Raw genomic sequence first — 27,969 nt, 5'->3', positions numbered from 1 at the left:
TCTGTCAGCAATATATTGAACAACTCAAAAAGAGCACTATGCCATTCAAAACAAGATTCTCAACCTCCTTTTCAGGGGAAGAATTGGATAAATGCATGCATGATGTATTGAATAAATAAATGCAAGAAGAATACGTACATCTTCTTCAAGTTAGGCAGCTTCTTAAATGTCCCCGTTGCCTCCAGGACGGCAATCTCGTTGTCGTTTAACCTCCTAAAGAGAGAATGATGGAGGAATTTGGTTAGACATTAATTCTGCCATGAAAACAAACTGCTTTGAAGTCAATACAGACAACTTTACGTACGCACACACACAAGATGGAGAGAGAGAGAGAGGATGCAAGTGAGGGGGGGATGACCGCATGAAGGTTAAGAGGCCTTTAGTGACCATTGAAGTATGATGTGCCGCAAAACCAGAGGGGGGAAGTGAAGAATAATTAAACATACTGGAGAAAAGAAGATGGAGAAGAGCAATGAATCTTTTCTATGCGGTCATCAATATCCACACTGCCCTTAAGCCCAGAGAAAACCGTTTGAGAGATAGGAAGCCCGACATCTGCTTTATTGAGGTAATTTGTACTAAAAGGGTGTAGAAAAAAAAGGATGCTCTTTGTGTATCTGTGTCTGAGAGTGTGTGTGTGTGAAAGAGGCAGAGTGAGAGAAATGGAGGAAAGAAAGTGAAAGTTCAGCTGGAGGGGACACTTTCTAATGAGATACAGGGGGAGTTTAAAGATTGATCCACCTGGATGAGGCCATACTGAAATAACATTGCAAGGTCCGTATAGATAAAACAACAAAGAGTACAGATACAACCTTTGCAATCTATTTATCTTGTGATGCAGTAAAAGTACAAATGTATTGAGTGCAAATAATTCTCCTAAAACTGATTCCTTTATACTTATTGCACACTCACAAGGCCAGTGTCAAGGATGTGTGAGGCTAGTGGGAAGAGAAGAAAGACGGAAAGATAGACAGAAGAGAAAAAGAGAGTCACAAATATATAAGCCTTCAGCTCAGTCACAACCTCCCCTGATTTCCCCTGATAAGGCAGGTTACACAGGGCACAACTGGCTACTTGTATATATATATATATATATATATATATATATATATATATATATATATATATATATATATATATATATATATATGTGTGTGTGTGTGTGTGTGTGTGTGTGTGTGTGTGTGTGTGTGTGTGTGTGTGTGTGTGTGGCCTCCAAAAAGCCACTGGTTGGTTGTGTTCTTAAGGAAAAGGCAAGAAAAAGAGAGAGGGTGTCAACACAGTAGAAACTGATGTGCCCTCTAACCAACCATGAAGGACAGAGGTTATATTTTGGACATGAAGCACCCTGGGAACAGAAGGAGAGAAAAGGAGGGAGGATTGGAGGATGCAAGAGTTCACAGAGAGAAGCAGAACTAAAGGAACAGAGCGAGAGAGGAATCGAGTTCTAATGGTCAGTGGGATGCTGACATAATTAGTTATCTAAAGTGGCTATTCTGCATCTTCCTGGATGCTGCAGTGGTTCCTTATTCTGCAGCTATTCTCCACGAGTACCACAGAGTCATGGCAGAAGCTTTCCATCCCTCACCTACATTTTAAAGAGGATTCAGCCTTATTAGGCAAAACTTAGCCTCTGGCTGGATTCATAATTCCTGTGTGGAAATATTATATTATTATTATTAAAATGGGTCTGGCTGATTTCAGCCGCAGCACACTTTTCTTGTGGCGCAGCTTTGAATGACAAATCCAGTTTTCGGTCTCAGTCGGGGTGTGTTTTATTACTTTTTATTAGCTTTTAAGTATTTACTATTTAAATCACATTATAGACATGAGCTTTCATAACTCTGTAGCTCAATGGAATTATGAATTATTCTTGCCTATTAGCACAATTCCTCAGCATAATACCAGCTTGTTTTTTTTAATCTAGCAGATCCTGAACACATACAGGCTTTTTAACCTTTTTTGCAATAAGGTCATGGTATTCCTGTTGCGTGTTATCTGTTCACCCCTTTCCATCTTTCAGCAGTACAATGAATGGGACTGTTCAGTATTCTAGTGTGAGACCCTTCTCCAGACATGATGATGGCTCCTTTGGGACTTTGAGGGAGATGGAAAAGACTATTGAGAGGCATCTGGTCTGGGAGCTTAAAAATGAAAAGTGCATTCATGACACTGCTCTGGGCCGATATCTGCGCGTGCATTGTATACGAGCATTTGTGTCTTTGCATGCATGCAAGCCGAGACGCTTGTGTTTGTACCCGTGCATGTTTCAATGTGTATATATGGCTGCGTGATTTGCATGAGCCGGATAAAGTGAAAAACTTCTTGACAGGTCTGTGGCATGTTAGAGGATGTGTGGTGGTTTACAGTTTCAGGTTAAAGCAGTCTAACACATGGTTTTGAATCCGATATTTCATTATGAGTTTGCATACAGTACATGTGTGGGTGTGTGTAAAAAGGAAACGCCATCTGACTTACAGGTCGGTGGTGTGTTCAGGGATGTGTGGAGGTACACGGGTCAGTTTGAGATTGGAGCAGTCGACCACGGTGCCTTCACAGCGACATTTCTCTGGACACACCAGATCCTGGAAACAGTCGCCACTCAGACGACTCCGATAGTCCTCCTGACCTGCAGAGGGAAGAGGGAGGGAAAGACCGAAAGAGAGAGGAAGTGATATAGGTGCAACAGAAAAACAGAGAAAGAGGACAGGCAACATGATAGACAATAGGTAGAAAGGGAAGGGAATGAGGAAAACCAGGTAAATTAAGTCCACAGAGGAGAAGAGAGGTGAAGGAAAGAAAGACAGAAAGTTGTAATGTTTGACTCTGTAGGTTTTTAATAACAGACAAATATTGTCCCATTTACATTTGACCAGAATTCAAAATGTTCTACTTCAAACCTTATATTCAACAGACAACATATCATCCCAATACATATTCAGCCAATATTAAAAAAGAAAACATGCACATTTAGATGGAGCCATTTTGCTTTCTTCCACTGCCAGCTTGCCACTACCCGTCTCATCTGTTTCTCATTCAAGTTTGTTTGGAAAATTCTACTTTTTGCTCAAGTTTCAACTGTCAAACATTGTAAAACATAACTAACTAACCAGTCATTTGCAAGACATGAGTGAACTGTGTCCACCTCATCTATTTGAAAGAACGGGCTGCAGCACTGCACAGTGGAGCATGCACAGGGCTGATGCAGCGGGGTGCGGTACATGGCTATAAATCAAATTAACAAACAGATATACATGTGGTGTTATGGAATCATTTAGTTGATAAATGTAGTTTAACCGCGGATGCTTTTATTTAACAAGGTGAGCCAGAGACCACTTCTGTTATTTAGATGTAATGTGAGCAGATATTTATGACCGCTAGTGCCTGTGGAATGGAGCTGGTTTATATCATGTAGCACTTGTATTTGTGCACCACAAACACACTTTATAGTTCTCACGGTTATCATTACCTCTCTCTCTCTCTCTCTCTCTCTCTCTCTCTCTCTCTCTCTCGCTCTCTCTCTCTCTCTCTCTCTCTCTCTCTCTCTCTCTCTCTCTGTTCTATTTCACTTCAACATTTTCTGTTTATTGTCAATCAACTATCAGACTTCTCTTAATTTGTGCCAGGCTACTGGATTCTTGATTCTCTGTCTCCACTCTCTCCTCGCACACCCTTTATGGCTGAAGTGTTTTCAACTGGTCAGTGTTTTAGAACCAGCAGCACTTATTGAGGGGTCATTTGCGGTGAACAACCTTGAATTGGACTCAGTTATTGATTACTGGTCTTTCAATGATGTCTTACTGTTTGGAGAATTGGCTGGTTAGCTCCTTTCAGTGGCAGACTATTTGGTGCCACACACTTTGTTGGTTGGCAAGTTGACAGAAAGGAACGAGCAATGAAAGAAAGGGAAGGAAGAGAGCAAAGAATTTCGGGATTGGAAGGATTATATAGAGGAAAGAAGGCAAGAATGAGGAAATCCGCATAACAGTATTAGCTTGACTTTTTTCTTTAAAGTCCCTCAGTTGGAGCAGAAAAGGGGGAAAGCTGTTTGTACAGAGGTGCTGGGATCCGTCATGCTAGCCACTGAAGCACTGCCAGCGCTTTCACAGTGGTCACAGGTGTACAGGTGCGGCCAGACCAGATTTTGCCAGATGAAAAGCAGGTGGGACGTAGAGTGGGGATGGTTGTGAATGTCAACTACAGGATCTAGCATGGTGAGGGTTAGAGCTCTAGCCAAAGGCGCTATAGGTGAATAATAGGGGTGCCGGGGGCCACAAATAAGGAAAGAAAAGAAAATTCAAAAGGTATAACTTTGACCATTCTTTACTAATACATTTGTCATACTATTTCAAACTATTAAAAAAAAAAACACACACATCACAACTACATAGTCTTTAAAAATGACATATTTCCTGGGTTGTCTAACAGCCGTCCCAGATATTGTACATTATTCAGGTTTTTATCAAAGACTCTGTGATTGTCCTGCACTCCCTACAGCCAAGCAGTGTTCCTCTCCCACACAGCGCATATTTGTTCACCATGCATTTACACAAACGAGAATATGAACAAAATTTTAAAAAAAGACGTGAGTGAGAGTTCAATCTCATCCCTCTCTCGAACTGGCTAGACATTGGAGAGCCTTCAATACGTCTAGCTCTGTTCTTCATTGAGTCGAACTGAAAGCAAAATATGTTGTCACAGGACATTAACAAGCATTTGAGACCCTACAATGACAAATCAATACTTTCCACATAAAAACAACAGGAAGAACAATGTAGGAATCTGTTGAGAAAGTTGAGCTCAAATGTATGTTGAAGTTGGAGCCTTCAAGATGAACATAGGTGTTTATGAAGGGTTTAAATTATGAATATTCATCACTGATTGAAATATGAATTGTTGTTAGATAAGTTGTATACTTCCATTTAGTTCAACCACAGTTAAGAGTCCCAGAAGCCCAACACATAAATGCAGACAAACAGTATTTAGCCCTGAAGTGCTCCAAGGTGTGTGACTGGGTTGGAGAGGCAGGTGGGTGTGTGCCCGGCGGTCCCTGGCGCTTGACGGAACCATGTGATGCCACAGTAGGCGGGGCCACATGGTTAGATCAAGCACAAGAGACAGCTGCACGAACCAATCGGAATGCAGGTCCACACAGGAGGAAGGTGGGGCAACAGAGAGCTGCACCAGCCAGTCAAGGGGGAGGGGGGGCAGGGTCCATACAGGATAGGAGAGGCAACAGACAGCTGCAGATCCACACAGGAGGAGGGTGGGGGGAGGGGGGCGGGACGGCCCACCAATAGCGAAAATGTCCACAAGGTCCAGAGCAGAAGAGGAGATGCAAGGAGAGGCATGGGACTGCAGACAGCAAGGGCTAAAGCAAAGAGGACAGCCATGACCGGCTTCAGGAGCATTGTTACCTTGCTTAGCTCCTCGGACAAAGCAGTAACATCCAGGGCTTACCTCGGAGACCTTCCATGTCAAATATGTACTTTCAAGTGACTCCAATGTAAATTATTATTATTATATTATGAATTATTATAATAATAACTAAGTGGTTTTGTTGCGAATGATCACGCCTGTATTGACATGTTGAGGGAGAGAATGTGTTGGACACACCTGCTGTTATAGAAACCACGTTGTTGTTCATTGTACTACACACCCTGACGTCAAATATTAAGAATGCTGCTGCTTATTAAATACATCCTCTGATAAATCTGTTTTGTTATAATGTATTCCTCAGATTCAGTGTCAAGTTAAAGTGAATGTTGGAGCTAAGATCCCCTTCTTTGCTGCCATGTAAATCAGTGATTTGCTCACAACCACCGTTCTCACAAAATTCAAATAGTCTGTAAAATGTCTGGAAGGGGATTTAATGTATTTCCCCCCAGTGATCCATAAAAAAAACACAATATTTAAGACCTAGAAAACAATGTAAGGAGCCACCATGGAGAGGCACTGAGGATGTGAAGTGTATACAGTCATCCACAGACACTCATTCGCTCACACAAGTGGGCGATCACAGTCTATGGCCAGTCCCTGCTGTGTTAGTTATTGTGCTGCTGTAGTGTATTGAATTGGTCTGTGCCGTAATTAGTGAGACCCACGGCTCAAATCCAAGGAAATAACAGGAATAAAATCCTACCACAGAGAGACATAGAGATTGTATGTGAACGCTTGTATGTGTGTCAGCAAACACATATACGTTTCTAATTACACACAAACAAACATGCTTTTAAACACTACGTCTGTTTATGGTGATTTATCTGTCTATCTTGGCATTTTACCCGTTACATGATCAACATGAGTCTTTATTAACCTTCAGCAGCGACTCCCTCCCTGCATGTGTGCTTGTGTGTGTGTTCAGGTGTGTCTGCGTGAACTGGTCTCCTACCTGTGCACCTGAACTTCTTGCCTTTAACCTGGCTGATGCGCTTGTTAGCCAGCCTTCTGGGGTGGCTGCAGCGCGCTCCACTGGTCTCAATAGGGTTGTCAAACAGGTAGTCTGCCAGCCACTTCAGGTGACAGTCACACATAAAGGGATTCTGGGCCAGATGGCTGAGAGAGAGTGAGAGAGAGAGAGAGAGAGAGAGAGAGAGAGAGAGAGAGAGAGAGAGAGAGAGAGAGAGAGAGGAAGGTTTGTCACAGGCCAAAAAAGATGAGAACCGCAGAGTTCAGCAGAGTTACAGTTGCTGACTGATGCCAAACATTCCTGGTTTAACCAAAACCTTTGTATAATTTTACATCTGTTGCTCTGAACATCTGGTTGGTGTGTGCTACAGCTTCCCTGAAGTAGAAGCTTCTAGCAAAAAGTAGTTAGGTAGTCTCTGCTTCAAGCGGCCGAAACACTGATAACCTTCATTTATTATCCAGAGAAGAGAAAGTGCAGCTTTAGGAAAGGGAGGTGTTGCGGTAATGTACACAGTGCTTGATTAATAACTTTTAAATGCAATTTTATAACCCTAAACCTAAATCTAGGACGTCGGATGTCACAAAGAATAAAACTATGCAGTCATACTTGTGCAAAATCCTGAAATACTATATTTCCCTGTCAGTCAACATGGTAGTTGCTGGTTCCAAGTCCTTCAGCTTGTTAACAAATGCATGTCTAATGTCTTTCAAAGCCTCTCAGAGGCTCCCGTAGGTCAGTTTGCTAGTTTTTCTCCAACTAACTGTCCAAAATCTTAATTTATTCGATTTCCTGTTATATATGGCAAGAATAACAGCAAAATGTCACGTTTCAAAAGCTGGGACCAGAAAAACATTCAAAACGATTGACCAACTATGGAAATAGTTTCCAGTTAATTTAAATTGCAGCAGCTGGGTTAATGAAAACCCCTTGAAACCTGCATATACTTACAGAGTCTTGATGGAGCGCAGAGGGGCGAACAGTCCTTTGCTGATTGTTTGCATTTTGTTGTCGTACAGCGACAGCAGGTTGAGGTTCTGCAGGTCTTGGAAGGTGTTGACTCTCAAACAGTTAATTTTGTTGGCATTCAGCAGCCTGAAACACAAGCAAGACCCCTTTGTTATTTATATTTTTTAACTTTACTTATTTAACTTCATGAGATAACGTATTTTTCTCTGATGCATCTACCCTGAAAAACCACAACTTTTCTCCCCTGTCCTCTTCTTCTTCTCCCTGTTTCCTCCCCAGTGCCTCCCAACAGCCTCTCATACCCTCTGCACACAGTCATGATTATATTTTGCCTGGCTGTGACACATAAATCTGCAAATTGCGGTTTTATATATTTTCACTGTTGGGTCTGGCTGTGATATCTTGTTTTGGTGGGGGAGACAGATGGCAAGGGTAGAAAGGAAGGAAGGAAGGAGGAAAAGAGGAGATAGAAGAATGGAGGTGGGATGGAGGAAATAATGGAGCGAGACAGTGAAGGGACAGGCGAAGATTTAATTCTGAGTGACAGAGACATACAATTAAGTGGAAGAGGCTGACAGTGAAAACGAAGGAGAGACAGGGAAATGAGAAATGTGATATAGGGATTAGGTAAATGACAGGAAAGGTTTCCACCTCCACCCATTCCTACATCTCTCTCTCCTCCATACCTGCACCTCATTCGCTAATACAGCCAAGTTGACAGCTTTTCCCCTGTACGTCTAGCTTTATTTTTTTCCACTTTTTGTCTCGATATCACACAGAAACTCATTTCTTCTCATTCTTTGTCCCTCTCGCACTCTTCTCTCTTTCTTCCTGTGTCTGACAGGTGACTAACTCTGTGCTTGCTGCAGCATCTCAGCTTAATCATCTCAAGTCGTCCTAACGAGTGCCTATACTGGCACAACCTGCCTATACATACACACACACACACACACACACAGACATGCAGGCAGATACACGCACACACATGCTGCTCTGCGACATATCCACGCCTCATTAGGCAGCTCACAGGGGGAACTAATTACTTGAAACTGCACCAGTAAAACAAAGCAACGCAGACAATATAAACAGCAGACCGCTAGCTATACAAAGCAATAAACACATATTTGTCATGGAAGGTTGACATGCTGCTAGATTCCCCAGTCAAAGCTAATATATGATGTGTACTTATTACACTATATGGGAGAATACCAGCATCTTGAAAATTCCTGACAAACTGACGACTTTTGTCAGCGGCGAAATATTAAAAGACATGTTCCCTTCCATTGCTGCTGAGAGAGAGAGAGAGCGCCAAACACCTGCAGGCAGTGTCTTTGTGGGATTGACCAATGATGTGGCGACACGACAGGCATATTAACGAGTCATTCAGTACTATATTTATTCAGCAATTGAAGCAGTCACAAATGCACAGAAGCAGTCTTGGATTATCCTATTGAGGGATCACATGTGCCGCCATGAATAAAAATAAAGCATTCAGTATTTAACATCATCATGACAAGGCGTGAGGGAACTGCTTCTCCAATCAGGAGGATACTAAATGTTAACGACGTCACACAAATTACATTTCTCTCCCTGGTTTTTCTTCACTCTCTTTTCTAATCATATCTGCATTTACTTATGTCCACGTCTCTACCCCCCTCCTCTTTCCCCTCCCCATCCATAGTTTAATCCCACCCACCCCTCGCCCCCGACCTCTTCTCTCTCTATGCACCATGCATCCCAATGATCCACCTAAACCCGTAAAAGGTGTTTGTGGGTTCGATTCACTCATCCTCATTCTCTTAGCTCCGCTTCACTTTATGATGGAAAAGCCCAGAACATTAGTTGTTTCTGCAGTGGACTGCGGCATTTGCGGCGACCATATGCCCCGTACGGTACCACTGTAGCTGGAACAGCTGAGCCCACAGTTATACTGCATGCTGTACCACTGCTGCAGTTTGAGCCTGTGCCCACAAGAAATTATTCACAATAAATACTTAATACTTCTTCTTAGTAGACGCTAAACGTTAAAAGGACTATAAGAGACTACAGTTTTTATTACAGTGCATCAATTTGGATCATGTTGATCATTTAGGCAATGCTTTTCTGTGTACACTCACAGGATGCCGGGCAGAGGGAGGTTAAGAGCACACAGAGGGGATTCTGCTGTAGCTGCCATTGTGCAATAGTGATGATAACTAAGCGTGGCTCTTCCTCGTACAATTACCACCAAATATATTGAGGCATTAAATATCGGTGGTGATCGTGGTACAAAAGTAATGTATAGTTGTAACTCTCTGATGCCAAGTCACCGAATTGTCTTAATCATGGACAATTAAATACGATACCAAACACAAATACAGCCTAATTTACTTCATGTTATAAAGCTCCAATTGGAGCCAGCATCATGGAAATATTGAGGGACACTGCAAGATTTATTTTCATATTTCAGCAAACAGTGACACAGGGAGACCTCCGGTTACTGATTTTTAAGTTATGCAACACAGCGATTATGTTCCTTGCCAATATATCACATGCAATGAAAGCATTTGAATGTGTAGGTTGTCCTTTATTTAACATTTTCTAAAAGAAACTGTAGCTGGACATGATTTCTGTTAAAAACCCACGACGATACAGTGTTTCCATCCCTTATTTGAGTGTGATATTCTTTTCTTTACTGAATAACGAATTTCATTGTTTTCTGGGGGCACCACACTAATACACTGGGACACACGTAACAACACACCACACAGATAGTACTTACAGTAGCTGCAGGGAAACAAGTCCATCAAACAATCCCTTGGGCAGCTCTGTGATCTTGTTTCCGTACAACACCCTGCACAGGACAGTCAAAACAACATCATTTAGGTTACAGTGGCTATAAGGCTGTTCTTACACACCGAAGCTTATGGGGCATCTTATGGTATTTTATCACATGAACAGCTGCTACTGTTTTTTTTGTTCAGGACAAAGAGGATTTAGTCACAGTTGGCCTCTCTAACATTTTGTAATCCCGAATCATATTAATTGCAATTTAAAGTAGTATGATTCCATATTTGTATCCTACCTAATTAATGGCTGTATAGCAAAGTTAAATACAATACTCTCATTTGATAGTTTGCCTATGTCTAATTGTCCTCAGAATGTCAGTACCCCAAATACAATTGCAAAGGATGAAATAGCTGTCCGGCTGTTTTAAACTTCCTAATGTTAGAATATACATGTACAACAGACAGTCATTTCAGCATCAAGGCATTTCTCACCAAGCACAAATGGTTTGGACCATTTATGTCATTTAATTGTCAAAAACTTAAATGTTGTCTGGGATGTGCCTCCAATTATAGCTGCAACTATTTAATTCCCATGAGCAATTTTACCCTTTACTCTACATCACACCTCAGCTGGCCTCTACTGCAAAAGTTGTGCCTCTCAGTGACATTCCTGTTCAACTCGGCTGTGTGTGTATGTGTATGTGTATATGTGTGTGTGTGTATGTGTGTGTGTGTGTGTGTGTGTGTGTGTGTGTGTGTGTGTGTGTGTGTGTGTGTGTGTGTGTGTTGTGAGAGTTCACCTTGTCTACCCCGTCTTGTCTGTCTGTCTCATTTTCATGCTCCAGATTGATTCAAATTAAACTGTCCTTCATGTTCTTATCACAATCACCCTCAGACACACACACACACACACACACACACACACACACACACAAACACACGTACAATTACACGCACACACAAGCAAATACAAAGACCCACATACAGCGCTCACGCACACTCCGCAGCTCCGTGGTCCGGTTGTCAACATCGACAGCAACAACATTGTTATGTTCTAAATGTCTGGAAATGCAATTACTTTCCTGTCTGGATATGTGTGTGTGTTTGTGTGTATGTGTGTGTGTGTGTGTGTGTGTGTGTGTGTGTGTGTGTGTGTGTGTGTGTGTGTGTCGGCATGTACCTGTGTCATACTTACAGTGAGGTGAGTGAGCGGAGGCCACTGAAAGCATCGTCGGCAATGTCAGAAATCTGGTTCTTACTCAAGTCACTGGGGGGAAGAGAGAGAGAGAGAAATAGAGAGAGAAGTGTATGACTGTAATACACAGTGATGGGGTTCACTCTGTGTGAATGTCCTAGAACTGTCTGACAAATGATCACAAGAGAATTCATCAGCAGAGGTCAAGGGAAGGGGACATGAGTTAAAAAAAAGTAGGAAGAGCTGAATGTGAAAGTAAATGAGGGAGAGAGACAGAGAGAGAGAAAGTGATGGACAGAGTGAGGTGCAGAAGGGATGTGACAGGAGAGATAGAGAGAGAGAGACACTGGAAGCAGTGGCATGTTAAGTGCAGTTCATGTCACTTCCACCGCTGTAAGATATATTATTTAACACTTCTGTGGAGGTTAAAACTCCACCTGTGCGTGTGTGTGTGTGTGTGTGTATCTCAGATTGGACTAAATGTGTAAGGGTTTATGCTGGATTACTGTACTTGGAGTGCCCCAAGGTTCAATACTGGCTCTGCTTTATTTTCTGTTCACATTAATGATTTAGAAATGAAATGACACTTATTCTCGTTGTTATGCAGATGATGCCAATGTTTAGAGTTGACCTGAACAGGATTAACTTGTTAAATTAATGAATAAATACATAAAATATTGCATCGATGCAAGTAAAAGAATATTACTGCTGAGGTTCTTAATGTGAGTCATGTTCATGCATATCAGTGCATGATTGTATGCTTGCCAACTTTGAGTGTTTGAGTCTGTGTATGCAGTTTTATTCAAATAGACTTACATCCTCTTGAGCTTCTTGTAGGCAGAAAAGGCTCCTGCTGGGACACTTTTGATCAAGTTCTGCTCCAAGCGACTGAGAGAGAGAGAGAGAGAGAGAGAAGGGAGGGAGTGAGATCAGATGATTTTAAATAATCCCTTCTAATTAATTAGAAAAACACATTACCCCTAAAACATACAAGGAGAACATTTTAATACAATTTCAACATGAGTTAATTTTCATTTATTTCCTTTCCTTTCGATGTTAAATTTCAACAAGGACAGCGAGGTTGTTGATTGTTATGAAGTCCTGTTTACCCCACAGTCTGAGTCAGGCACAAGGGCACAGAGAGTTCAAAAGGTGGATGTTCCAATCACAATCGACACAATATTTCTTAGCAGCAAGGGCCGGTCAAGGTCAGTCAGTGTGAAATGTGGAGTTAGATTTTGCAGCTCAGCAGTAATGGAAGTTGAAATGGGACCAACGTGAGAATCTGAGAAACCCAAACCTGGACTGCTGAGGCACAGTTCCTGTTTGCTCAGTAAGACTCTGGCCAAAGTGTTCAAGAGGTACCGTGATGTATAAATGTGTCTAGTGGCAAAGTATGCCAAGACGCTAGCTGGATCCATCAAGCTTTCCGTCTCAACCACAGTGAAATGCAGGTTTCAGTGCACAATTTACACAGAGGTTATTTGCTTTAACTTTAACAGCAGTACATTAACAATTATCCAATCAGAATTCCTCATATTCTTGAGTATTTCATTTATTCCTTTGAGGGAGGCACACCACTGTTCTTTAGATGCAGTCAGACTGTATTCATGAACACAGGAGGGTCTTCAACCTTCTCAGGCTAAGTGCCAAAGGGAAGTTATCACATCTCTTTCTATGGAAGACTGCACACTCATTACACCACACGGGTAGTTTTCAATCCATTATCATGTGGGGAGCCGTCAGAACTATGCACAAAGCCTACGTTTGGGGAAATGTACTGCAGTTTAGTTTCTGCTTTCTTCATGGTCGAGGCTACACATTCATGTCACTCATCTATTCTTTATGTTGTTGCCGCTATGAAATGGAGGAAAGGAGAGGAGGCAGAGGAAGCGATGCGAATAAAATACGTAGCACAACATTAGATGAAATGAAAGGAAGAAAAGAGGAGGACAAAAGAGAAATGGGAGAAACTAGGACGACAATGGAGAAATCAGAGGAGTGGAGAAGTGTGGACGACAGCGGAGAACAGAGGAAAAATCAAGAGCAGAGGAGGAATGCGGTGAGGTCCCAAGGCCAACCACAGGGTCAGCTGTCAGAATGATAAATGGGAACTAATCCACCCTTCTTCTTCCTCTCCTCCTTCTCGTCAGACCCCACCCTGTCCTGCTCTTGACCTCCACTCTCCATCCCGCTCTTTTTCTTTCTTTCTGTATGTCTGTCTATCTATCTATCTAGTATTTAATCACTGTTTGTTGCAGCGTAATACCGCCGATACATTTTAAATGCACCCAAAGCCAAATATCGATCACATTTGCTGGGATTAAATTTTGCGTCTGCTATCTTGTAACTGTGTTTTTTTTAAATTAAATGAAACGGTGTCCTGCTCTTGAATGCAACACAACCCTTACAGGTGGATGTGTCTTGGCTCATGTTGCTTTCTAAATTCCGACACCTCACGCCCCTGGCAAGCAACAACACCTACAAGGGGTCAAAATAAATCAAGGATGTACACATATTGACGGAGACAATCTGCACACACAACAAGACACAAATTATATCTGGGGGCTTTAAAACAAGGTTGAGTCAAAGACACTTAAAGGCTCAATATCAAAGGGAAGACATTTTAAGCCTTATGAAAAATCTATAAGGTGAGGCGAAGATTGAACGGCAACTGAAACAGGAGATGGGTTTGGCAGGTGAGCATTTTCACAATGGGCTGAGTGCGCCTCACAGACACACACACACACACACACACACACACACACACACACACACACGCACACACACACTGTCAATGTTCTAATGAAGTTAAACGCCTTGAGACAAACCTGTTTTGCTAAATTGCTTGATGAATGTATTTGACTTGGAGGAACAGATTACCCAACAAACACACACTTGCATGCTGTATCCACACACACACACACACACACACACACACACACACACACACACACACACACACACACACACACACACACACACACACACATTTGGCAGTGATCCGTGCCACCAGCATTCAGATGACTTTGTTCCATATGTAGGACTGACAATACATCATTCTATTATGCTCCATTGTTTCTGGCTGGCGCAACAGCATTTATTAATGGATAAAATACTAATGCAGTGTGTGTATGTGGGTGTGTCTAAGAGATTCAATCAGATATGTGTTGGTGCCTGTGGCTTAATCACAATGCATCTATATGTGTGTGTGTGTATGTGTGTGTTTGACCCTCCAAGATTGTGTGTGTGTGTACCTGTAATTTGTGCCCAAGTACATGCTTTGTTTGCGCATACAAAACTGGTGTGTCTGCATATATGCGGGAGAGCATTAGTGTGTATGTGGGTGTGAATCTATTACTTATGCTGGGGAGGTATAAAGGTATTGGTGTAGCGTTGCGGGGGAGAAATTGCTCCCTTACTCAGAGAGCAATCAACCAGCTGTCCTCTGTACAAACAAACAGGGTACAGCGATCAATAAGGATATCAAACACGTCCCACTGGTGGTGGTGGAGGTCTAAATGTGAGCAAGAGACCAGAAGGAGGAGGGAGAGAGAAGAGGAGGCAAAGTGTATGAGTGTGTAAAAGAATAGAGTTTTGCTGCAATCTCAAACACAGTGTGCCAGAGATCGGGTTTGATGTTAGGTCGAGTTCACACTGAACCCAAGCGTCTAAAGATCACAGTGTTTTGTGTGTTTGTTAGCGAAGATGTGTGTCTGTGTGTGTTTGGAATAAGTTTATTTTTCATTTGAACTGTGGGTTTGAACGTTTCTATATTTAATCGTACAAATAGATTCAAAATGACTCCAGAAGACTAGAAGCAAATTTCTCTCACTTGTGCATAGAACCAGTACAGTATAACAGTTAAAGATGGTGTGTTCAATGAATTAAAAGAAAGAGTAAAAGGTACATTTTCACGTGCTATTGTTTCACAGAAGCAAATAATGTACAATGCAAAGAATTGGGTAAATATTGTGAATATGGCCAGAAAACGCTGTTTTAAATAGGAAATCACATGATAAAAATGATCTGCTGTTCAAAAATACAAGTGGGAAAGGACCGTAATAATATTTTTGAAATATACACATTTAAAGAAAACACAATACATTACATGATTATGTAAAATGTGCTCCCAATGAAAAAAAAGTCAGTTGATATGACACACGTAGCATTGAGGTAAAAATAAAGCAGCCTTACATCTCCACGATGCCCTCAGGGAGGTTGGCTGGTATTTCGGTGAGGCCTTTACGACGACAGTCCACGATATTGTTGTTGCAGCTGCAGCTGGGTGGACACACGGCGACCTGAGGCGCGCACGTCCTCAACTCTGTCTGTGCTGGACCTGTAGACAGCAATACATAGATGCAATATATGTATATATATATATATATATATATAGCAGAGTTACACTTTAACTTGTAACATGAAATAGATTTTGCTGCTTTACTGCCAAATATGGAGGAGAAAATTCCTTCATGCCTGCAGCTACAGTTATTACTCCTGCTATAATTTCTGCAATCACATATTAGCTTCTGTTTTATTCTTTATTCTTTGTGGTGTTTTTGTATATTTTATCCCAGTTTCTCTCATTGAGACGAGAGTCATCTTCGGGGTTGTTTCAGAAGCATTTGCATCCTGCCAGGAATACATTGCCTGGGGGAAGCATGACACATTTTTGGGTATGAAACAGGCAGAAATTGCAATATTAACTGAATATCAGCACTAAATATCTTCTGGCCACAGTATGTCAACAAAGATATTGCTTGATATGAGCTGGAGGATGGAAGGGTGAGGACATGGGGAGAGAGAAGGGATCATGAAATAGTAATGGAGGAAGGAAGGAAAGAAGGCAAAAGGAAGGGCTAAAATAAAGAAACAAGATAAAGTCAGGGTGCTATTGACACAGAGGGGATGGGAATGGAGAAAAGAGCAGTAAGCAGAGGTCTGCCGCAGAGCATGTAAGGAGAAAAGACAAGGCTAAAGGCTAATAAAGAGAGCACAGCCTGACAGTCTATTAAAACAGGATGCAGCTGATAACAATACTGCTTTTATACTGTCCTTTTCGCTGATTACGCCCTCTACATGGTGTAATTCTTTCAGTGCTATAAACTCAATGCTGAGCTGTCTGTAGAGGATAACAATGTTGCCTCTAATAATGGTCCGGTCATTACGTTCAATGTGTTGTAGACCTCTACGTCAAACAGTGTCTACAGTCAACGGTGCTAAATTCACTCGGGGACTTTCACTTGAATCCACTCTGTATATGTCAAATTCATATTGGTGTTGCTGAATAGTGTCACACATCACTTTAATGGCTCGGTTTCGCTGTTCAAGCACTATCATGTGTCAATTTTTTATGTAGCTGCAATGGGGCCAAAAAACTGGCAGCTTTTCTCCAACAATATTTCTATCGGTTTTGTTCCAGAGACAATTTAAAACAAATGTTAGGTGAAACTAAAAGCATGCCTTTTTGACTCTTGAAGAAAGAGTCCCATTATCACTCTGCATGCCACAATAAGCACTAGAAAGGTGCTTCAGTGTGCCCTTCAGCCACGCTCTTTGATTTCAATGGATTACCGTGTGGCTCTGTGTTGATGTTGAACTCACCATTGCAGACAAAATCCTTCTTCTGCACATCTGGGACATTGAGGCCTCTCATGTGGGCGGGGGCCATGCACTGGGTGAAGGGAGCCAAGCCCCGTCGGGCTCTGAGCCAATCAGAGAGCCAGGACAGGTGACAGTCACAGTGGAGACTGTTGGAGTGCAGACGCCTGAGACAGATAGAGGAATACATGAGTGAGTGATTAACTCGATGAATTCTGTACTATTCGATCTGAAGTGTGCACTTCCTAGAAGCAGAAGTCTCTCAAAAAGTATGTGAAGCACCTCAGCTAAAGTAAAAGCAAATGTATTTGAGTCGGCATTCAAATTCTATTTTTCACACGGTTTACAATCCTTGGCCGGGATCATGAGGCTGTTTCCTCGGTGAAACACACACACACACACACACACACACACACACACACACACACACACACACACACACACACACACACACACTCACACAAACACACAGAGTAATATCCTCAACTCTCATTTCCCCAAGGTCTGTGACAATAACTCCCTTTAGAGGGAGGACTCACACAGCTAAATCACAATCTATTCAGAAAGACAGAGCCAAACAGACAGAGAGGAGAGACAGAGACAAATGTGAGAATGAATAAGAATATAATTCTGGACAAAGAGACTGAAGGAAAGATTCAGGTATGAACAGAGTGGACACAAAGAATGAAAATGAACATAGAAAAGAGGAATATAATATAAAAATCAGGGAAGAGTAGAAAACATAGAGCAAATAAATAAAATGGGAAAGGTCTTTTCATGTCTTTGGAGTTTTTTTGGTCATTTTGCCTTGATTTCGTAGTGGCTAAGAGAGACAGGAAATGATTATATTGGAGGTGTCTTAGATTCCCCACATGAACATATTTAAAAAAGAGGCAGTTCACCAAAATGACCAAAATCCATATATTATAATATTATATCACAGGCCTCGATCCATAGTTTAGTTTAGGTAGTATGTGCCCATGTTTTTAGATATTTTTACCAGAGTTTTCCTCCACTACAGTAACACAGACATGAACATAATTTAGTTTGAGGTGGCTAAGGCATTGCAAACTTAAATTTGAAGAACTCAAAGGCAACCATGATACTATTAGCTGTTTCACATTTCACTTGTAGCATTCATTAAATGGTACAACTCAATATAGAAAGCATCAGGAGACATTTCACAGAGCTAAGACTCTCTACAGGCTTCACTGACTAGATTTGACACCTTACAAAAAAAAGAGAAAGAAAGAGAGAGATGAGGAGAAGGAGGGTGGATGAACAGTAGAGTGTCTTGTCAGCGTATTATGTGCCAGCCGGGATATCTAGCCTTTCAGAAGACAGGCCTCCCTTTGTAATAAAGCAGAGGACAAATCCTGTTATGGAACAGAGATGGGCTCATTGATGCTAGCAGCGGGGGCAGTGGGTTTTAATACCGCTCTCCCATTATAAATCCAGTTTATAGTCAAACCCCCGCATGGAGATAGCCACGTCCCGGCCCACCCCCGGCTCAGCCTTAATTACTGACAAGTAGGATTAAAACACAGGGGAGAATGGGGAGAGGCAGGGGGTATGGAGAAAGTGCTGTGTGTGTGTGTGTGTGTGTGTGTGTGTGTGTGTGTGTGTGTGTGTGTGTGTGTGTGGACTAGCTGCAAGTCAGTGATAGCGTTTGTTGGGCTTATTTGTGTCTAAGGACGTCGTGCCTGTTTCTGTGAAATATGTGTGTGTGTGTCTCTGTGTGTGTGTTTATTCTCGCACATCTCTAGTACAGTGAATTGAACACACACACACACACACACACACACACACACACACACACACACACACACAAACACATGGGGAATCAGTGGATGAATCACTTTTCATTGGTTAAAGTTTCTGAATGAGACACAGCATGAGGTGATATCATCACTGCTAATAGAATAGACAGAAAACAGGAGGAAAGGGAAGAAGAGGAAGACAGAGAGGTAGATAAATGGATAGAAAGAGAATAAAGATACAAGAATAAAATGAACTGAATATATGTAAAAGGTGCCATATAATGAAATCACATATTAAAGTGGCTGGAGAGGTAAGCCAATGTATTTACAGAGACGTGTATACACACACACACACACACACACACACACACACACACACACACACACACACACACACACACACACACACACACATACACTTCACGACCTTCCTTGCTAATCAAATCAGGGACATCTCTAAACAATTGATTGAATGAGTCGTTTTTATAAAAGCAGCAAATTGAATACAGAGATCTGAGGGCGGCAAAACAAGAAAGGACACAAGATGTAAAACTGAGGAGACAGCAAAAGGGAGGACGTGGTCGAGGATGAAGAGGTTGACAGAAGGGACAAAGATGAGGGGGACGGACTGATGTGTACAAGAGATGGGCGGGACAAACATGAAGAGTAGAAAGAAAAGGAGGAGAAGGAGGAAGAGGAGGAAGGCAACCACACAAGAGGACAGGAGGAAACAGAGGGAGTCATGTGAAGAAGCAGCACAAGAGGATGATGGTAGGAGAACACAAAGGGAAATGAGTGATGGATATCAGAGAAAAACTAGAGAGGAAAGAGTGGTATGATGGGGAAAACAGAGGATTCATATTAGGAGAGGTTGAAAAGAGAAGAAAGATTGGAGTAAGTGAGGACGAAGTGTAAAATAAGTTAGAAAAACGAGAGAGAAAAGGGTAAAATGGGATGCACACATAACGCAAGGACGAGGAGAGACAAAAGGCAGAGGGTGAAGGAGGGAATCAGAGGTGACACTCACTCAGTTTTGACAGAAAACAGAGGCACACAAGGGCTTGTGATTAAAAGATACTGGATATTGGTAACTCTGTACTCAATTTGCTGGCAACTGCGTAGCTTCGCTGCTGCCAGAATCCAATTTTCAAAGGCTGATTTTGAGCCGTATTTTCACTCGAGTTGCAGCAGTATGCAGGAAATATAGAAACCCTGCCACGTGATTGGCTGTTGAGGGATGCTGCCGTTCAAAAGTTGAACGGGGGAAATGATCGTAAAAGACAAATGGACTTCTACGATTGTTATCCTGATTTTATTTAGAAATCCCCATTTTTGAAGTAGGGTCGAGTGACCACGCAAGGGCCTATTAAAAATGATGATTTGGGGAGGAAATCCCATTCTCTGCATGCTGGTTTGGCAGAATTCAACATCAGTGTGGCCAGCAGGAATGCAACCAATGCTCTGCCTCTCAGACAATCCCACAGGATTATGGGTAGTCCCCCTTGAGATGTCGTGCCATTGCCTTGGCAACTCTCTCCCTCACACAAATACAGAAAAAAAGACAAATTAAACCCCCCTTGTTATCAATGAGAAAGGATGACTTGGCCAGGGGTTTATGTTGGATCATGACTGTGTGTGTGTGTGTGTGTGTGTGTGTGTGTGTGTGTGTGTGTGTGTTTTTCTCGGTGTCTGTGTTCTCGTTCGTAACATCAGTGTAGGAGGCTTCTCATAATTATTCAAAGTGGATTGAACTATAGATAGAGCCTAAACAAGTCTTGCTTGTGGCAATAATGAGGTTACAATTTCTCAAGTGTGTTTGCACATTTTGTCACTGTATCCATCTGTGTGTGTGTGTGTGTGTGTGTGTGTGTGTGTGTGTGTGTGTGTGTGTGTGTGTGTGTGTGTGTGTGTGGACATCATAGCCACATAATTATTCACAGTCATGAAACAATGGAAGAGTTGGTCTCTTATTATAGCATGATTAGATGATCGCACACAGACACTGCTGCCATGCTGTGTGTGTGTGTGTGTGTGTGTGTGTGTGTGTGTTTGTGGCATTTGTGTATGAGAGTGGTGTGTGTAGTTTTGTGTGCACAGTGAACGTACTCAGTCTACATGAAAGTAGGCACTAATACATCTTTGTGCATGTGTGTATGTGTTAATGCGCAACCACAGAGTGCACGTGTGTGAGCGCCTGTGGTATATGTTAGCAGTGTTCTGTGTGTGTGTGTGTGTGTGTGTGTGTGTGTGTGTGTGTGTGTGTGTGTGTGTGTGTGTGTGTGTGTGTGTGATTGTGTGTTATACTCACAGTGTCCGCAGCTTGGGCATGTGGTTGAAGCTGGACAGGGGGATGAGGGTGATGTTGTTGTTGTTGAGGGTGCTGGATGGAGAAACAGAGAGAGAGACAAAAGAGGGGGAGAAAAGAGAAAAACAGATTGTTAGAAAAATAAGACCCTGGTGCCACTTTTTGGTCTGGCGGTTTAAACTCTGACGCAAGTTAAATTAAATTCTATCCGGAACGAAGGTTTGAGTTCTTCTCACCTTATCCCTGACCTCTCGAATCTCCATGTTTGGGGATTTTTTGTTTTTAAAGTCATACTTGAATAAGTAAGTTTACACGAACTCCTTGTCCACGGCAGTGGTTTACCCCAACGGGATCACACAATGAACTGGAAGGGGTCCTGAGGTGGCTAAGAGCAAAGACTCTGAGACATATCCTGTTACAGCAAAACTATAAATAAATAAATAATAATTAACTACATGTCAGAAATCAACTGGGAAAGTCTATTAGTAACATATTTTATCCTATTCACCTGTAGTGTCTAATAAACAATACATGAACCTCAAAATGATTTTTTTCTTAGACTCTCGTCTGTCTTGAAGCCCGTCTATATTCTACAGGTTTTTACAGAGCTCCAACTAATATGATCTCCATTAGTTCATGTTACAATATTCCCCTTAAAGTAAAGCTGTCCTTTATCTGACTCGAGGGTCTCAGAGTCGAGGCGAATACTGAACACGTTGTAGAGCTTGTAAAACTCACTAAGAGACATTTGTTATTCTCGGTTGTATAAATATAAATCACTTGATTTAAATTGAACTCATACAAACGTACTATTTCAAACATCATAAAAACGGCAAAACACTACATTTGCGGATTCTGACCTTCTGTTCAAGGTTCTGCTTTTGTGCGAAGTTTTAAATTATTATTTATTGATACGCTAACACACACACACACACACACACACACACACACACACACACACACACACATCCCCCTTGATCTGTGCTTCTTTCATATCTAACTCAGAGGCTGGTCCCTGCTATCTCTGACTATTAGCTCGCTCATGAACTACACTTTGCCTCATATGTATTATCGACCCGAAGTGGAATGAAAAACAAGGCTGACTGTCATTACGAGGAAACACAAACACACACGAGCAATCCCACTCCGTGTGTTGAAGAAACTCAACACCTATCGATTCTCTGTGATTTCCATGTACAGAAATGGAGACAGAAATCAGAGCAGTGAAAAAAGAAATGCAGAGAAGACAGCTCCTCCATCAAAGGCTTCCACAGGGGGATCGGGTTGCAGCGGCGGACTCAACAAGCTGGTAAAGCAGCGTTCACAAAACACTCGGTGGGGGAAATTAGAACACAAGCAGGTCCCTCATGACTGGAGTAGTGCAGTCCACATAGATAAAAGAAATACAGCAAAACAAGCTCGGACAAAGACATATCATTTGCATTATGTGGTCATAATGCAGTAAATACGATGTGAAAAACAGAACAAATACTCGTGTTATTATCCTTAAAGGTACTGCAGGCTTATCTTGAGATGTTGGATTTTTTTTTAACGGAGCAGATTGGCTTGGTTGTGTTCTATTTGTATTTCAATATGAATAAATTATGTGTTTGAAAGTAAAGCAAAGCAAAACAAAATAAAAAAAATACATGGAAAAACCTTTGCTGCAGATTACAATTTTAAAATACATTTCAGCCAGATCTTTGTATTATTGTTTTATTTTATAATCAAACCAAATAGATACAATTGGGCAGAAAGAGTATGACCTCTCTTTGTATGTGTGTCTGTTCAAATGGCTTCAACTCAGATCTTTACCGGAAAAAGTCAAGATTGAAAACAAAATGAGTAAATGAGAGATCCTTGTGACATCAGAAATCCAAGGCTTTCCAAAACGTATACTACGGTCTAACTTTTCTGGTGGCTTGTGGGAGCCAGCATCAACACGAGCCAGTATAACCATTTGCTTTGTTTTTTGCCCAAGTTCCATGGATCATTAACTTCACTGGATAGGAAATAGGGCTAGTTTACTTTACATATCACCCGAAACCTTGTGTATTCAAAGAGTCATTGTTTCAGGACGAAGAAAGACAGAGCGGTCATTTTTTATATCGGAAACCCATTCATTTTTCACGTTTGACAATGTGTTTTTACTGCGTTCAGACAAGGACAAGGTCGGCTTTCTCTCTGAAAAATGGCCCAAATTCAAGATTAGAGGATTTTTTTTTTACAGCATCTGCAATATGTTTGTGCCTAAACACACAGTGTGACCACGGTGAGGGTTTGGATTTCGCCGACAAAAATCAAGGAAGGTCTGTTTTACGCACTGTCATCCCAACTGTTAAAAACGGCTCATTACCGGGGGTTTGCTGTGTTTTCACTAACACCCACTCAGCCTTAAAATAGACTGTTTTTGCTTCACTCTGTTGATGTTACTACTTTTCTTTCTCTTTAATTCTCTCTCCTTCCAAATCTCTTTCTACATTTCCCTCCCTGCCAGTGTAGCCTCAGTGGCCTTGGTAGATGGATGAAGTTTCACATTCACTCTCTCTCTCTCTCTCTCTCTCTCTCTCTCTCTCTCTCTCGCTCTCTCTCTCTCTCTCTCTCTCTCTCTCTCTTACACACACAAACACACAGACACACAGACACAGACACACACACACACACACACACACACACACACACACACACACACACACACATTAGGACTGCTGCTATGGTCAGCCCTGTCAGGGGTGATTCCACCCAGTATATATAATTTAATTGTGAAATAACAATAATTTCCCACTGCAATTTCCCTGTCAGTTGTTCCCCTGCTCACTCTGCTCAGCCCTGGTCCACATCTCTCTGCCTTAATAAAGCAGTGACCGGACTGACTTAAGCCAAGATAAACACTGAAAACATCATTTAGAAGTCCACAACTATGTTTTATATTCTGGCTGTTTTTTTCCATCTTATTTTACACTACTTCTGGCCAAGGCTGTGCTTGGATTTGAAGTGGTCATAAAACAAATATGTGCATTTCAACAAAGACAGAAATTGGTGGATGAGGTCCAACGCTGAATATTATTATATAAGATAGTATATGCTCACACTACAAGCATCAAAAGCAACAGAAAGAGTGAGCGTTGCCAGCTGCATTGCCAGTGCATCGCCGTTGAAGTGTTGCTCAAGCGCTTGTTGACGTAGCTGGAACTGTTAAACAGCACCGGGAACTGTTTTTTATATGGAGCAGATCGGACTGAAATAAAAACATGTGATTGGTTGACGCTACATTGGGGTGCTGAAACAAGTTGAGACCGGCTCCACTTTGATTAGTGGCCACGCGGCCGACAAGTGTCGGGTGTCATTTTGTGGCTTCGTGCCAACGGCTTTCGTTGAAATTGACTTTCGGAGTGTTGCTGCGATGCTTGAAGTGTGAACTTTACACAAAGTGAAATTACCTTCCCAAACTACTTCAAAGTTAAACCGAGTGATTTACACTAGAGGGAAAAAGACAGAATATCGTACACCTGTGAATCTCGACAACATTTGATTTTCTTTAGTCCTACAGTGAAAAGCCTCTGACTGGTCCGGATGGGGCCGTTGCCTTAATAATCCTGCAGCCCTGACGGATCCCAACTGCACTACCACCACAAAATCCAACACAGCCGTAACATTGGCTGTGTTGTAGTCACGGTCCCATTTACAAACGTTTCACAACTGATGATTTCGCCTGTGGTTCGGAAATTACTTGGTGTATTGTGTATTAGCATCCGGTGTTGCAGCTGTTTCCGAAGAGACGATATGTTTCGTGTAAGACAGCTTTAGTTGTTCTTCTGTTTTATGTCTTATTTTGTATGTTTTCTTCATATTCTAAAGCTGTATGGAGGCACAGAGTTAACAATACAGTAATTATTGGTTACATAAGCGGGTTGAAGACACACATATGTCTAGATATCCATTATTGGATGCCATTCGGACTCTTTTCTCCCTGGGAGCTCTGAGGATATCTAAGCTCACCAGTCAACGTCTCTAAAGGGAATCCAGTGTCCAGTGTCAACTTTCTTCTTTAAAAGTAATAGTTTGTCTTTAATCTATCATTCATTTTCAGGTTGTTTTTTTATACTCCTTCTTGTATTCCCATATATTCCTCCTATTAAAATACAAAAGTCCTCATGCGTCTTGAGTCTAATACAGATTTAGCCACAAAGCCCACATTACAGTGGAAGCTTGCTGCTCTGCAGATTAATTATTCGAGAAAAAGGCCGCTTGAGTAAAAAAGTAAATAAAAAGAAAATCACATTTAGTTTTTGCAGTCACAGTAAAAAAAGAGCTCAAGGACTAGTCCAACAATGTTTTGGACACACAATGTTTCTATTACAAAATGCCTATTCAGCACTATTTTTTTCTTTTTAATTTGAGATAGGCTGCAGTGACCGCTGCCGTGCTGCTGCAGGGTAGATTCATGTTCCCTGAACGTGTGTGAATGTGTGCGCATACATGCCCATATATGTGTGCGCTCCCCGTGAGTGTGTATTCTTGAGTCAGCATGTGCGGCACATGCTTACGTGTCTGCATGTGTGTGTGTGTGTATTTTCGATGCAGTGGTCTCTATGCTGCAATAAATGGTCCTCTGCAGTCCGTGATGGAGGAGACTCTTTAGAGGCAACCCACCAGGGAGATGCTATCGCCTGTGTTTGTGCGCGCTTGTGCGTGTGTGAGTGTGAGAGAGGGAAAGAGAGTGATGTTATCATATATGTCTTTGCTGCAGCCTACACACCGAGGTCAAAGCCTCACCCGTCAATCTTTCCTCCCTCACACACACACATAAAAAGAACACACATGATTAGCTGGCTGTTTGCAGCAGTCCAAACTATTTCTCCTCAGCGTTTAAAATATCAAGCAAAGCATGACAAATACTCCAAAACAGCTTTTTATTATGACTTTTTGATCAATTTTGGACTTGTCAGTTTCTGCTCATTACATGCTTAGTGGCTTTTCAAAATAAACCACAATGTAGGTCTACTTAATTTTTGTACTTGGCTAGTAATGCCACAAAACTAAGCTGGTATTGCTGGTATTTGCTGACTTGGCAGTGAGAATGGATTGGCTCCTCCCTGTTACACATGTTAGATGTTATCTTTAATATCCGATCTAGCCCACATGCCAGTAAAGAATCCAAATCTATGGACACGAGGTGTAAAAGTAAAACATGATGGCTGCTGTACAGATGAAGCCATTGAGGTTTTTCTGTGGGTCAAGATGACGGTAAAGCAATATTTGACATGTTCACCAAACCCCTGTGACCTACAGGTCCAAGGTCATAACTTATATTTTATGTGTGTGTTATCTGTCATACTGTCCGGTGATATTAATAAGCACAAGACAATCCTGTTGTTTGAGATGCAAAACTATAAATTTCAGCTTTGAGTCTCATTTAATTCATCAAAATGTAAATGTTTGTCTGGTGGCTCTTTAGTTCTGTTCTGTTTCTGTGTGTGTTCGGCTCCACAAAGTCTGAGCTGTTATTATGTGTGTCTGAGTGTGTGTGTGTGTGTGTGTGTGTGTGTGTGTGTGTAATAAAGTGAATTTCTATTAGTGTCTATTATGCTCAATCAGCCTTAACAGACACAGATCAATACACTGATCTGTAATGTCTGAATTACTACAGCCACTAAAACACAACAATGTAACTTTATGACTGTGATTACAACCAATATTGACTTCACGCTCAACGCGATTATTCTCTCTCGTAATCACTAACATTAGTTATGGTCTCGTGAAAAGGGACGTAGTGAAAGAAGAGTTCTGATGATTGAATTACCAAACACCATGTAAAACGCATCATAAAGCGTTCCAGTATTGAACGGACATGCTAGTGTTTCTACTTTTATTGTAAATCACACTTCTGATTATCCTCACACTGCAAAAGCTTCATGCAACAGTGTGTTGGACAGTTAACCATATTAATTTTGGGGATTTATTGAAATATGTATGCATTATTTTCTCCTTGTGCAAGCATTTTGAAAATGTATTTAAATATTATTGAGCATTCATTATTGGAATAAAAAACAGACTATTTTCTGAAGATTATTTCCCCAGCATTGCCAGTAAATAAAAAAGGTCAGCTGTTACTATTGAGGCTAATCTGTATTGCTTTCAGTGTAAAAAATAATAATATTAGACTTCCCTTTTTCAAGTGCCGATGTCTCATTTTAGATAGACCTCCTGGGTAAAACCCTTCTTGTGCACTTGGACCTACTCTGAAATCTCAAATCAATACTACATTGTGGGAACGAGACCGCAAACTGAAAGCACAACAAAGCAATTGCATGACCCTACTTACAACTGTATTGTAGTTAAGATTGATCAGACTGCCTCTAATAATTGCAAACATTAGATATCAATTATTGATGTGACCAAACCAAGATTCCGGAAACACACATTGTTTTCATCCCGGTCTTTTTGAATGAATACTATCATGCTTCTTTGACAAATTGTCAAACTTGGAGTTGCTTTACATGTAAACATACATACATCTATGTGCTGTTATGTGTGTCAGGTGTCTTCACTGGGACTCAACAGGAGGAATGCCAAGTGAAGGCAATACACAACCTAACAGGTTATAGATTGAAGTGGATTTGCCTTCAAGTGCAAATAGAACGTGTGTGACTCTTTTGCGTCAAGTTCAATTTTGGTAATTTGACAAACAAATTTGGGGTGATGGCTAATAGCAAGCCATCTTTACAGTGCCTTTGCATAATGCACTTTTATTCAGCAACATGAAAAGTTCATGCTCCTTAAAGGTTGTTGTGGGAAATCGCTAACGTATGTGGGATTAGATATGGTTAAAGGGAAACATTATAGAAAAAAAAAAGTAATACATTGTTTGTAAAGACTACTTTAAATGAAACACACAAGTTGTGCTATTATTAATGTTATCAGGTTAAATCAAGTTCACAAGCCTTTTTTCTAGTTTTATT

General features: G+C 41.4%; 1 protein-coding gene across 1 annotated transcript in view; it reads right to left on the bottom strand.

The window, feature by feature from the left end:
* The window catches only part of slit3 (slit homolog 3), a gene marked incomplete at both ends in the record, with an annotated part of 226,119 nt that overhangs the window by 43,097 nt on the left and 155,053 nt on the right, over positions 1 to 27,969 (bottom strand). The window contains 10 exons of the mRNA XM_079228276.1: positions 139 to 213; positions 2,479 to 2,629; positions 6,392 to 6,555; positions 7,358 to 7,501; positions 10,137 to 10,208; positions 11,339 to 11,410; positions 12,155 to 12,226; positions 15,536 to 15,680; positions 16,946 to 17,109; positions 21,011 to 21,082. Coding sequence (XP_079084402.1) covers positions 139 to 213; positions 2,479 to 2,629; positions 6,392 to 6,555; positions 7,358 to 7,501; positions 10,137 to 10,208; positions 11,339 to 11,410; positions 12,155 to 12,226; positions 15,536 to 15,680; positions 16,946 to 17,109; positions 21,011 to 21,082 — 1,131 coding nt within the window. The remainder of the gene's footprint in view (positions 1 to 138; positions 214 to 2,478; positions 2,630 to 6,391; positions 6,556 to 7,357; positions 7,502 to 10,136; positions 10,209 to 11,338; positions 11,411 to 12,154; positions 12,227 to 15,535; positions 15,681 to 16,945; positions 17,110 to 21,010; positions 21,083 to 27,969) is intronic.

The sequence above is a fragment of the Taurulus bubalis genome (assembly GCF_910589615.1).
Source record: "Taurulus bubalis genome assembly, chromosome: 13".
NCBI lineage: Eukaryota > Metazoa > Chordata > Actinopteri > Perciformes > Cottidae > Taurulus > Taurulus bubalis.
The sequence above is the reverse complement of the archived record's forward strand: the minus strand, read 5'-3'. Positions and strand labels throughout refer to the sequence as shown.